The sequence below is a fragment of the Xiphophorus couchianus genome, chromosome 7 (genome assembly GCF_001444195.1).
Source record: "Xiphophorus couchianus chromosome 7, X_couchianus-1.0, whole genome shotgun sequence".
NCBI classification, from domain to species: Eukaryota; Metazoa; Chordata; class Actinopteri; order Cyprinodontiformes; family Poeciliidae; genus Xiphophorus; species Xiphophorus couchianus.
The window spans coordinates 24767034-24780624 of record NC_040234.1 but is presented as its reverse complement, the minus strand read 5'-3'; the positions used below and the strand labels follow the sequence as shown (position 1 = coordinate 24780624).

Here is a 13591-nt window from a genome sequence, read left to right as displayed (position 1 = left end):
ACATGACTATATCAGACATGAAAAATTGGAACAAAAATTGGCCACAAAACCTTAGTGCATCAGTAAAATATTGCTGTTGATAAATTATTTGGCAGAGGTACCTCAAAGACTGTCTTGGCGGCGTAGCCTTGAACATCATCTCGGTTGATCACGATCTGAATGACCCGGTACCAAACCTCTTCGCTGACATAGTCCCCGGCAATGCGGATGAGGTTAAGAATTGTGTCTACATACCAGGAGTAATCCACAGCGTACTTCTCTGCAAGGATGGCTACTTTCAGCACCTACATGGAAACAGTACAAGTCTGTCAATGTTTGGGCAACTCCACTCTCAGTGTTGGCATCAGTGTTGCCAACATTTTATGTGACGCCATCCATTTAGTTGTTTCCGTACTCCAATTGAATTGTTCCAATTGCTTGTGATTTCAACCATTCTGCACTCTCTGCATCAACAGTTTTTCAGCTACTGTTGTTGCAGTTTAATACTGCATCAAGAGTATTAAACAAATCCAAATATCGGACTTGCTTAATAAAATTATGAGTGATTCATATATCTCCAAAGCAAAACCTTCTCTTGGCAAAGCAAATCTTAATCTTGTTTTTCTATGCTTGAAGTACAAACACAATGTTTAGAGGCAACCTGTAATTAGGACAAAAAAACCTCACAGGAAAGTCATCGTTTGGGTTGGTTATTCTCGAGGCTACAGACTGTTGCTCTGTGCCAGCCACATGGAGTTGGCATCAATGCCATAACTGAGTGTCCAGCAATTTTGCTATTCTGCCAAAATAACTAACATAAAATGATTCCTTTATTGAAGTCACTCACCTTTGCTTACTTTCACTGATTACAGTTAATGTATTATACACTGAAGAAAAAATTAATAATACACATATTCCCATTCGAGTTAGACTCAAAGTGAATCAGAGTAGTTGGTGGTAATCTACTTAATTCACAAATTCTTCAGGGCATCATTGTCTCACACGCACCATCTCTTCTCTGATGGAATAGTCCGCTGTCTCCAGGTAGCTCAGCATCTCTGCTACAATCTGCTTAGCGTTGCTGCGATCACACATAGCATAAAGCAGATCAGCCGCCCGCTGTCGAACACTTACATCTCTTTCAGTCTAAAAGAAAAAAATTGAAAATAAATTGAAGGTCAGCATGCGCATCTGTTCTCCATTATAGATATAAATAAGTATTGTTTGTGTGAGGCAGCACCTTGAGTGCATTGATAACGGTCTCGATGTGAGTCTTGACAGCTTCGTGGGAGAACTCTGAGCTGGCCAGAGTACACATGCTTTCCAGAGCTAGATAACGTAGATTGGTCTCTCTGTGTTGCAGGAACTGGCCAAGTTGGTTGCAAGCTCGCACCAGAAGGTTTGGCTCACTGGCAAACAAAAAAAGATTGCTTCACAAACAGCACAGCTAAGCTATAACTACAGATATTATACATAAAGTGTAAAGTAGGGGCAGGTGACATACACCTACACATTCACACACATAAAACAACATCATGTCACAAAGAAATAAAACTAAACTACAATGTAAAACCCAAAACTATTACAACCCTGAGAGCCATAAGCCAACTTTCTGCTACCTTAAATCTCCTGTCATGTAGCTGCAAAAAAATAAAACAATAACTTACCTGTCATAGTGGATGATAAGTGATATAGCCTCAAACAAGATGGCGTTCTTGGCATTGGAATGCTGCACCTTCTTAGATTTGGGTGGCTCCTGAGCCTTATTCAGGATAGTCTCCAGACACTCTACCAGACGGCCTTTGACTGCACCATCTTCTGGTGGAGGGTAACACTGCAGTAATCGCAGTAGTTTGCAGGACAGCCAAGGGGCAGGTACAAAATAATAGGTATAATCCTGCAGATCAGTTGAGGCTGATGACACAATCTGTGGGCAAAAAGAGAAAAAAACAAAGCCTCTTACATATTACAAAAAATAATTCTTTCAAAAAATTTTACTGGCATCTTTTAAGGCACAGTGGGAGGAGATGATGGCCTATTAGCAAATGCTCATGTGGGCCCTCTGTATTATAAAGAGGTTCAACTTTATCATTCAATCAGGGATGAGTCAAACCAAATGAGAAGAATAACTGTGTTCAAATGCCAAAAAAGAAATATAATACAAGGTCTTGCAACATTCAGGCTGCCCCTCACAGAGGTACGACCAGTTAAGAAAGGAGTTTGCCTTGTTACAACAGAAGACCAACAAGCCTCTGCTCTAAAGCCATACAGGAGATGGGCGATGGTTTTACAAAACCATGAAAAACTGTCACAATAAACTTGAAATACTAAAATGTTTATAATCTTATTTTACTACTGATAAAATGGTAAGACTCTAGTAAAATTAGTTTAAACTTTCTAGTTTAAATTTCTAGTTTATTTAACAAGCAAAAAAAAAAACAGTAAACTTCTTAAAAGATTCAAGGATGATGACAACACTGACAATGAGAGTGATTCCTACATTTATGACATCAATATGGTGTAAAGTTGAAAGTACAACTAGAATGTTCCCTGAAATTCAATGTGGTTGCCACACATAAACCATTATTTGAACACACAGAAATATCTCTGTGAATTACATCACAACAATTAGCAAACCCTACTGATTTCCAGCTTGCAACCAAAAAACGACATAGGTTGCATGTCACTTCTAGATCCAAACTCCGACTTCTGACAAATGGAAAACAGCACAACTCTGCTACTAAGACTTCAGTAACAAACAACTTTTTATTGAGCACTCCTTAGACAGTCACAAGCTATTTTTGTCGAAGTGGATAGAATGATATATCCCCTGACCAATAAAATGCTGGTAACACTTTGACGGGGTGTGCCTAAGCCTGACATAACAGCTGCCATAAACATGAAGGTCCTCGTGGATGTTTATGACTTTTGTCATGAAGTGTCATTTGGTAAATAATGACACTCTGAATGCAAAGTTGACACTTTTAATGGACTAGACAACAGTTGTAAACATTCATAAAGACTCCTTCCTGTTCATGACTGTTATGTTTATGACAGCGTCATGTCAGTCTTATCCACACCCCATCAAATAAAGTGTTTCCAAAATGCCTTTAAAGAAAAAATTAGTTGATATTAAAATAACATCTCTGAAAAATTAATGAAATACATTTTGGCTGTGGAATATGAGTGAGTGATACAATCTTAATATTTGACCACAATATTTTATAATAGCTACTATTTTGATAGATATAAATGATAATGTGTTACATCTTTTTAGGTAACACTATTCATAGTGTCATGTAGTGCTGTAGAAAATTATTATTATTTATTAATAAAATATTCTTACACCCACACAATTTTTTTTTTTTTACATTAATTGACATTTATTGTGACAATGATAAATCGAAATTCTTATAACAAGACATTTTCCATGATAAATGATAAGTTATCATGTAATACAGATCTGAACTTTCATCAGAAATAATGTTCGGAAATGAGCAGCATTTACAGAAATTAAAACCCACAAACAGTGTTTTGTTGCCACACTCACCCGGCTGAGTCGGGACACAGCCAAAGAAACGCATGTCTTGAACTCATCTGGATTCTTCTGGCTCAAACAGGTGATGAGAGAGATTGCTGCTGTCACAACACCCTGCATCCACAACAAAGAGCTCACGAATTTAGTGACCAATTACTGTTTGATGTGTCAGCTCATTTTGATACAACCTTCGTCTAAACTCTTACCATGTGTTGGTCGTTGAGCAGGTGCACCACACGTGATGTCCATTCACCCATTAACACCAAGTCAGGAGATGTCTTATAGAGGCGCAGCAAACACAATGCAGCCGACTGCTTAACGCTGTCCATCGTGTCCCTTTGGTTCACAAATACAAAATATATAAATAAATCAGATAGATGAGTTTCACAGCAGATCATTAGCTGAAGGAGGAATGGCTTATCCTGCTCTCCCTCTTCCTTATTGATAACTTTGCCTGCTTGTCATTTTAAAGTCACAGTTTTTAAAATTATGCTTACATTGTCGACATCATAACTGAACTACTTCAAACCTAAGGCTTTACTTTTTAACTCTACTTTTTCCACTTCCAAACTGAACCAGGGTGAGATACCTCTGGCCAACTCCGAGGACATTAGCAGTACAATACAAAGACTCCAATAGGCAGGAATGAAGATTCAGATTTTGCAGAGGAATGCCGAGGACAACCCAGGTTCAACTCTAGTAATGACTCAAAACATCAACCAGCTCAGTATTAAACAATGTCTGCAGTCAACAAAAATGAAGATTCAATGGCTGGAGGTGAACTTTGAGGTAAACGCTGCCTATGGGAATGAAACAACTCTTCCTCAAATCAACTGAGAAGTTGCACGCCCCACACCAAACAGCTCAACCTGAACTCTCTGGGAGCTAAGCCAGAAAAAAAAAAAAAATAGTCTCACTTCGAATCTGATGAGACGACCAACAGGGAAAACCCTTCATCTAGACAAATCAACATGGCCACCTCTGAGCTCCACCAAAGAAAAATAAACAAGCAGATGGAACTGAAACAACTCCGACTCCGCTTCCAAGGACAAAGTGACCAGCCCGAGCCTCAAATTCTGACTCAAGAATCCAGAGAAACCCCTACTAGTTTATACATTCTTATTCTTATTAAAGATGGGGAACCAATATGTAGTATACTTTTATTTTTCTCTTGCTTTTCTTTTGTTTGTATCTCATCTAATTCATATAAAGCACTTTGAAATGCCTTGTTGCTGAAAATGTGCTATATAAATAAAATTACCTTACTTTACCTGTGGGAAACCTCACCTTCAAACAACAACAGGTTTGATGCAAGATCAGCACATTCACCCCCCAAAGTGAACACCAAGAAAACGAAAGAAATGCCAAAAGTGCTCATTGTCGGAAATGAAGCAGTAAATGTAGTTATTTTTGCAATGCCAAGAAGATGAGAGTAATTTCCTTCCCCACAATGACAGTGTCTGATATAACAGAGAAAATACTCTCTCTAGCCACTGATTAGCCAAATATTGACACTAGTTGTACATATTGGTATTAATGATCAGGCAAAATAAAGACCAGAGATTCTGAAAAAGGACTTTACCACTTTTCTGAACACTATTGGAAATCTAAAAATGAAGTTATTTCTCAGTGGTCCAACTTCATCAACTCGATGGGGAGACGAAAATTACTAGATTGCTCATATCTGTGCAATATGAGCAATAAATGGCTGAAAATAGCGTGCTCTGCCAGCTCAGTGACCACCTTTTTGTTTTCACCTCTTTGGAAGAGGCAGACACCATCTAAAAAACATGGGATAAAGCTACTCACTGCAAACCTTTTTCATTTTATCAAGAACAATGTGATGACTGCTTCAGAAAAACAGCCTCAAGGACATCCGATTAGGATGCAATCCTCCACATATCAGGAATAAACTACTCCAAAACAAACTGACAAAATGTCAACCCCTCCTTCCTTCTGCCCCGCTCTCCCATTCCTTCATTGCAGTCACAAAACACCTATGAAGAAATGTCTGGACATGAGTTTCTCAAATTTATGGATGGAATGAATGAATATATTCTCCTCAGTCTTCTCTTCTTAGTGCTCACATCTCAGCCTTTACTTTATTTAAGCCACCTGACTCCTAGTGGATCCACCACTCTGTGCTTCTAAGGTCTGAAACTGGGATCCAGACATTTTGTTTAATTCAAGGTCACATCACCACCCAAAAAAGTCAATTATACTATGACAACCAAAACGTTTCAGTTTATTTCAGCTTCCTCCCATGTCCCACCCTTAACCAGACTCACCCAGCCACCAAGATGCGAGGGATCTCACTGGCAAAGGCCTCAGCCATCTCCCGGCTGCCCACATTGGCGATGCAGTGAAGTGCCAGGCACATGAAGGTTGGATTACGACTGGACAGGTCATTCTTGATGGCATTATTGATCAAACGAATCAGCTCACTGTTGCTGTTCACCAGCACTGAGATAAACAGATAGCCCTGGACAGAGAGACACATCAGATGACCATTCAAGTTTAGGGCTACAACTAACAATTATTTTAGTAAATTGATTATTCTGATAAATAATTTTTAAAAATGTCAGATTTTTAATTTCACTAATTATGCATTTTTTATACAATATTAGAAATTAAAAGAAATTCACACATAGTCATTTTCTAATTTAAAGGAACATAAATATCTCATTGCAAAAAATGTGATTCAGCATTCATTTAGTGAATATGAACCAGGTGAAGCTAAAGCTGCCACTTGGGTTTTGGCTAAATTGTATTTCCAGGTGGGGTGTTCTGTTTTGTTTTGTTTTTTATCTTAAATGCAAAATGTAAATGCATTTTCTACAGTTTTGGCTTAATTATTACTCTGACTGTGTTGGTCTTCTAGCAAGCGCACTTCTTCTTGAGTCTGTAAACTCGAGTTAATTAATTGACTACTAAATTAGTTGATTTAAAACATGGGCCAGACCATTTCTTGGTCCATCTCAGGGTGGCAAAGTCTGTTCATATTTTTTGAAACGATACATGTCTCTAGACAATATTTTAATATGGTAGCCCTTCCAAAGTAGCTGAGTCATAGTTATCAGCTCATAAACTTAACAACCCCTCTGAAGATGAAGAGCAGGTTAAGAATGAATGAATGAAAGAATAAATAAATAAATAAAGCTCATGTTTTAGATGGATTTGCTGTGTTCAGTGTAACAACAGCTCTTGGGTAGAAACGTTTTTTATTATTATTATGTTGGGGTTTTTTTTATTTGAGTCAATCAGAAGCACAATCTCAGGGTTCTCCATGGCTGAGAGTCTCTGCAAACATCAGCAGAGTTACCCACAGCTGCTGTGCTCATGGCCCGCCAGTGAGGAACAGAGAGTATAATGGAAAAGTTCACTACCTGGGTTAGAACTGCACTGCACATTAACCGGTTAGGTAACCGGTTAGGTTCTGGCAAGTTGCCAGCAACTTGCCAGAAAAGCACCTTAAGTTACCTTAGATATTTAATTCAATTTTCTGAGATAGTATCTTATAACTGCTCTGGTTTATAAAATGAAACATTTGGTTCCTCCAGGTGTCTTCTTATCTTTATTTACAGACACACTTTTCTATAATGGAATATTCCCAAATAGATTGATGATACTCAGATGGTGAAGAACCATATATCATCTGAAAAGAAAACGCAAACGGTCAACTCTATTTCAAGGTCTGCAACCCTAAACTTTGCCCTAGATAAGTAGATAACAAAACCTTAAGGCAAGGCTAACCAAAGAAATCATCTAGCCACCACAAGGTAGTACGTAAACTACCTTGTAGTTCAATGCTGCAGTATGCAAGGATTAGAAAATTTACATTTTATATATTTGTTATATAAAAAATAAAAATAAAAAATCAAGCTCCTCTGCCCAGTTCTAACTTAAAACAACAAATAAGAGCCAGGAAGAGGGCAGTGATAGTTTTAATAAATATGTGAAAACCATTTTCTATAAAAGTTAAATACTGAAGCTTTAATGAGTAAATTTTTTTGATTTCATTTATTTTTCAATGAACTCATTTGTGGGCTGGACTGAAATCAACATCCTCATCAAGCATAATGTAGTTGGTATCGATATGTCTAAGGTCATCATCATCATCTGTTGGCAAAAATATAATATAATAATCTGAATTATGCTGTCAATAGTAGCCTAAACATCAGATTTTTTTTTTACCTCAGAATTTGACATAGTAAGGGTGGTATCCTTGTTACAGCCCTAGTGGTATACTCGCAGCGAGCCTACCACGCCATAATGTTTCTATGTGGTCATCATGGGCTACATGATGGTAGCCTAGGATGGAAAAACTCATAAAATCTGATAAATAGCCCTATGTACAGCATAATAAGATACCAAACAGTATATTAAAGACAAATGCTCAAACCATGAGCCTAAACTGGATATACATGAATCTCAAAAAAAACAGAATTTGTCCAAAGGGGTAGTTAACTTCATGAGCTTATAACTATGACTGGGCTACCATACCAAAATATTGTTTAGAAACATGCATCATTTTAAAAAATATGGGCAAACTTTGCCACACTGAGATGGACCAAAATCTAAGCGCCGTCTGGCCCGTGGACTACAATGTAGAAATCATTGATGCACTTGGTCATTTGCACTTGGAAATCTCACATTTGATGGGTAAGCCCAATTTAGACAGAAGTAAAAATAAATTTTTACAAATTCATGTTAAGATACTTTTTTTCTCCTACAGGAAACATTGTGCAAATTGTAATCGTAGTTTTAAAAGTAACTCATTTAATTGCTTATTTTCTTTAGTAGCTATTATAAATTTTAGAGTTTTATTAATAATAAGATAATACTTTATTGATCCCCAACAGGGTGGGAAATTTGCATGTCCCACTATAGCACACAACATTAAATAAAAAATTAATAATAGCATTAAAACCTGGCTGCAGCTACACAAAGCCAATCATAGAATTTCATGCAAAGAGATGAAATGCTCTTTGCATTTCTAACTTTTGTGTTCTAACCCAGAAGTCAAAACACTTTAACCCAAAAGTGTTTTTAACTAAAACAACTAATAAAGACAGATGGATTATCTTTTAGAATCCCTCTACTTTAAAAAATATTGATACATCAATTAAGATTTTCAAGTACTAGTTTTGTCCTGCAATGATATTGTTTATAATGCATGGATGGTTTCCACATTTCCTGAAAAGGATCTAAAAGAAATTTGTCTGAACAGTGATTTACTATGGTGGACAAAACCTAATCCACCAATAAGATGGATGGTGACTCATCCTTTTTCTGCCTACTCAACATTTCCTGTTCCTGAGAAAACTGTCCAGAACCGAATTAGGAAATGGACACAGACAAGCAGTTTAACTTATACATTTGAGCACAAACCACATTATATGTTGCTTATGTATCTCAATCACCAATCATTAACTTGGTGTAAAAAACTACAGTTGTTAAGGTTTCTTCACAATGACTCTCACAACTAAACATCAAATTGTAAACAACCTTTCATAAAAATTACTAAATTCATTCTTAAATAAAATGTTTTCACGGAAAGTTTTAACTTTATGCTGGTGAAAACCATAAAACTTCCCTGCAGCCACACTGTTCTAGGGTTTTAGTTCTTCTGTGTAATTTAAAATCTCTGCTCTTGATGTCAAAATGATAAGAAATCAACAACAAAGGACTTACGATCTGTTTCTCTGTGTACTTGTTGGAGCTAAGTAAATTGACTGCCTCCATGTGTCCAAAATCAATATCATGGCCCAGCAGGAAGATGAAGAGCAGCTTGCAGACATATTTCTTCTTACTGTAACCATCCAGAGCCTTGTCACCTTTGAACTTGGAGCGGATGTTGGCAAGCTCCTTATTTATCCGTTTGATTTCAGCCTCCTTGCTCTTACCTGATAGAAAAAAAAACAGAAAAATGTACCACAGTTTCATTATCAGAAAGGTAGCCATGAGTAATCTGGTTATAAATTAAATCTCTTACATTCAAGAAAAAAGCAAGAACATTTTAAATCATCACTTCTTGAGAATAAAGTGACCAGTTTTTAAAATGACATAAAATGCAGAATACATCTCAGAATGTGAAAACTAGCATTCTGGGGCTTTATATTTTATATCCTTCCAAAATATAACAATGTGTGTTACGGCTATACTAGCTGACTGTGGTACCCAGTGTGTGAAGTTCTTATATTTTCAGCTATAAAAGAACACCATGTGTTTTCTCTGTAAAAGTTACTTGGTTACTTGGGAATTTCAGTCAAAATACTATTTGTAGCAGTGTTACCACAACAAATGTTCACTTTCAATCTGCTAGCTTACCAACCCTTAGTCTCAGTAAAGTCAATCTAAGTCATGCATCCTATTTACTGAACAATTCTTATTCAATGACAAAGTTTTTCATAACATTTTACAAGAAAACAAGCCTCAGAACATCAAAGTCATGTTCCTAGTTCCCACAGATAATCAAAAATCCCAATGACAGGAGTCAACAACCTTAGCTAAGTCAAAGAGCCAATGTAAGGTAAATAATAAGCAGGTACACTGTTATGCAAAAGCCACTAAGAGCCTCCCAAAATATGCCTTTGGTAAAAACAGTGTTGAAGATGAGGAGAAATCTGATTGCTTAGAGACATTTTAGCTTATTTTATAAAGATTCTGAGCCTTGGATTGCAAAGAGTTCACCTAGCAAAAACAGACTATTACTATGTTTAATCCGAGTATATATACATATTTATACACATACACATATAGATACAAATATATAATATTTTACAAAAGTCAGACAATAGCAAATCACTACTCAAGGAAAATAAATGTCTAGATAAATTCCTGGATACGGAGACTCTTCATGGATATCAAGAACTCACTAAAGAGTACCAGGGATAATGCAGAAAAGGACAAGCAATTGTTGTTTGAAATGTAATTTCATAATAAACTACTGCACATAATTACGACAATGCTGCTTGAAATAGTTATCATCCATCATGTTATTCACAATATTGCATTTATTAACGATTGCCTCAATTATCCTGAAACTATGTTTCCAAGCTCTGATAAATGCTGTGGAAACCAGAATTACAGAGTTTATGCTCCACTCCTCATGACTGCCGATTGACTCATTAGGTTCTAAAAAATCAGATGTTTTTGTTGATGGGTGAATGAACCATTATTAAGCTTCAACAGTTCAGGTTAAAATGATGTCAAATGAAGCACAAAAATGTCAAAAGCTTTGAGAAAATAAACTTTTTCTTTTTAACCATGATTGCTTCAGGCTGCTCCAATTTACACATTTCAGTCAAATTCAGTCATGAGATAATGTAGGAATCATTTGGAAATCTCTTCAGTTCAAACAGACTTCTCCATCAACATGGATTATACATAGGGGCTAATGTTTGCATCAGTAATGCTTACTGCTTGAACCAGGCTAGGGATGTCCAAGTCCAGGCCAGAATTTTATATCATTTAGTTGTGTTTAAAACAGAAAGCAATTAGGCACAACTGAATGAGGCTAATCTCATGCTAAAAGATATTTTAGGATGCCAACAGCAATTATAAATATCACTTATGTCTTTGTTTAGAAATAAATGTTGTTTTGGAAATCATTTTGGAAAAAAATTATAGCTTGTGATATACTTTACATGTTCTGTTTGATAAGTAGGATCAGTGGGATATATGTGTGATTGAATTAAAACATTTTTTGCAAAGTGCCTTTAGATCGTTCTGAACTGGCATTAAATAAACTAAACTGAATTACATTTTGTGGATAGATACTTTGTCCCAAAACCTGGAACATGTATTAGCATTTTTAATAAAATTGTCACGGGTTGAGCTCAGCAGTGTATCTTAATTAAATGAGGGGAAAGGTCATGTCAGGGTGCTTTAATCCTTCATTCACTAAAAACAGACCTGTGCACCTGGCACAGGCTGCTAATGCTCCAAGGAGGCAGTCCTGTAAGCTTAAAACAATGCTAACTCGGATGTTTTATAAACTCAGAAAATCAAGAGCCTTTTAATTACACTTAAGCATTAGACTGCATTAAGTGACAGGTGTGGTGTGGTTGTATAAAGGTTACGTTTAAAGTAACATATGAGCATAGTTGCAGTGTGTGGAGTAATGTGACACCACGTCACTTCACTGAGTCTCCGTAAAACCAAACAACTGAAGTGTAAACCTGTGCGGTCGGGATTAAATGAAACATATCAGTCAACAGATCAAAGTAAAGCCACTTACAGTTTCTAATGTCCGAGATGAAAACGGCTAATCCGCGCATTCCATCTCCCTTCGACACAGCCGGCATTTTTGCAGATTCCTTTCCTCACTCCGGCCTTCTCTGGAAAAACAAGCCGATGCTGGACAGCCTTTCACGCTGGACTGGAGGGAAGATGGTCAACTTAACGTTCAGAAGGAGCTAGCTAATTTGCACGTCCAGTCGCTCCTCACAATTCGGCAAATAACACTTGCCCAACTACAGACTGTATGTTGACGGCGGCTAGTCCAAGTAGCATTTGCTAGATTCACTGGACGGAGAGGAAGCGTCCAGCAGCAAGACGGGTTAACGCTTTCCTTGTTAGCTGGCTTGTTTCCGCTAGCTATGACAAGCTAACGTTATTTCATTCAAACCTTACTTCACTCGGGCTGGAAGTGACGCGCAACACCTAGAAGAACAAGCGGTTGAGCTTAAAAATGTCTACTAGTTGGATGTCTTGGAGATGAAAGCAGACAGGCGTGTTGGTATGAATGTCGATTGGAAAATTATGTTAAGTTTCTTCGACTCGCGCGGACCGTTAAGCTAGTTCAACAGCTAGCTGGCTAGCTATATCATTCAAAAACAACAAAACATCACCAGCTGACCCGAATAACTCGGCAGGTTTTAACTTGCCACGGAACAATAGAAATCTGCGGTACTGCCTGTTTTTGTTGTCGTAAGTGTTGACCTCAATGTGGTGTCCGTTGTAATTCACCAGCTTCCACTCACGGTCGGAAGGCTCGTGACAGCAAAACAACGTGGCCGCGCGACGCAGCCGTGAACGTGCACGCTGTTAACAGCCAACGGGGCACGATGAAAAGCTCTGAAAGCTGAGGGAAGCACATAGTGGTGCCCAAAGTCGGTCCTTGGGGGCCGGCATCCTGCATGTTTAATTCTCTCCCTGGTTTAACGCACCTGGATCAAATGATGGCTCGTTAGAAGGCCTAAAAAGAACATTGACATGCTTAAAAGGTTGTTGGTACTACCAGGGAGAGAACTAAAACGTGCAGGACTTTGGGCACCCTTAAGCTATACGGAAATATGCCCATAGCCGGTCAAATGTTATTTGAGCTCTTAGCAGAATTTGAGGGCTCTTTCAGGTACCATAGCCCAACTAGTATGGAATCTTGTTTTTAAATACGTTTTTGTTTTGTTTAATTTTGTTATGTATTCCTACTTGTTCTCAGACTTTGAGAAACATTTATTTATTTACTTATTCAGCCTTGACGGTTGAGTAATTTGAGTGTTTTAAAAATTTGAAGTACTTTTTAAAAGTACATTAAACAGATCGCAATCTCTTTTGTCCCTGGAGGAATTCTACCTACAGATATTATTAATCCTCCCATAGTCTTCAAGTATGGAGTCATTTAGACCCCACAATTTTTTTACTCTGTGGTTTTTACTCAGTCAGTGCACGGTCCAGTGGGTTGCACTAACTTCATATGCGCTTTTACAAGGTCTTCATTGTGTTGTTTTGGAAAGTGATGGTCTGACAGGACAACAACCCGGCTTCCCTGCTGTCTGACTGCAACATTTTCTGCGCTCCTCCTGAGGGTCGTGATAAGACATGGAAGAGTTAAAGAAGCCTATCCCCTTTTTAAAAATCTTGCTCACATGCCAACATAAAGTAAGTTAAAAACAGACTGCTATTGATAGACACCAGCCCCCTGCAGCCCTTCAAGAATAAGCAGATATAGCCAGTGGAAAGATCGAATATTCGAAATTGATTTAAATGATACATATGTGTAAGTTAAAAAGTAGTAGAGAGAGCATCCCACTTGCAGAGACTGATTGCCCTTGGTATGTTGTCCACTCT

The 13591-nt window shown here is 37.6% G+C and overlaps 1 protein-coding gene across 3 annotated transcripts in view; it reads right to left on the bottom strand.

Annotated features, from left to right (window-relative positions):
• ap2a1 (adaptor related protein complex 2 subunit alpha 1) overlaps positions 1-12605 on the bottom strand; it is a 34288-nt gene extending 21683 nt beyond the window's left edge. For 2 of the 3 annotated variants that reach the window (XM_028022620.1, XM_028022621.1), the window contains exons 1-9: positions 11760-12604; positions 9212-9423; positions 5806-5999; positions 3724-3853; positions 3530-3631; positions 1647-1906; positions 1220-1388; positions 988-1125; positions 102-284 (exon numbers count right to left, since the gene is read on the bottom strand). In XM_028022620.1, the coding sequence (XP_027878421.1) occupies positions 102-284; positions 988-1125; positions 1220-1388; positions 1647-1906; positions 3530-3631; positions 3724-3853; positions 5806-5999; positions 9212-9423; positions 11760-11826 (1455 nt within the window). In that variant the 5' untranslated portion in view covers positions 11827-12604. Of the gene's footprint in view, positions 1-101; positions 285-987; positions 1126-1219; positions 1389-1646; positions 1907-3529; positions 3632-3723; positions 3854-5805; positions 6000-9211; positions 9424-11759 lie in introns of all 3 variants that reach the window. The other variant, XM_028022619.1, reaches the window with a different exon arrangement.
• Between the last annotated feature and the right edge of the window lie 986 nt (positions 12606-13591).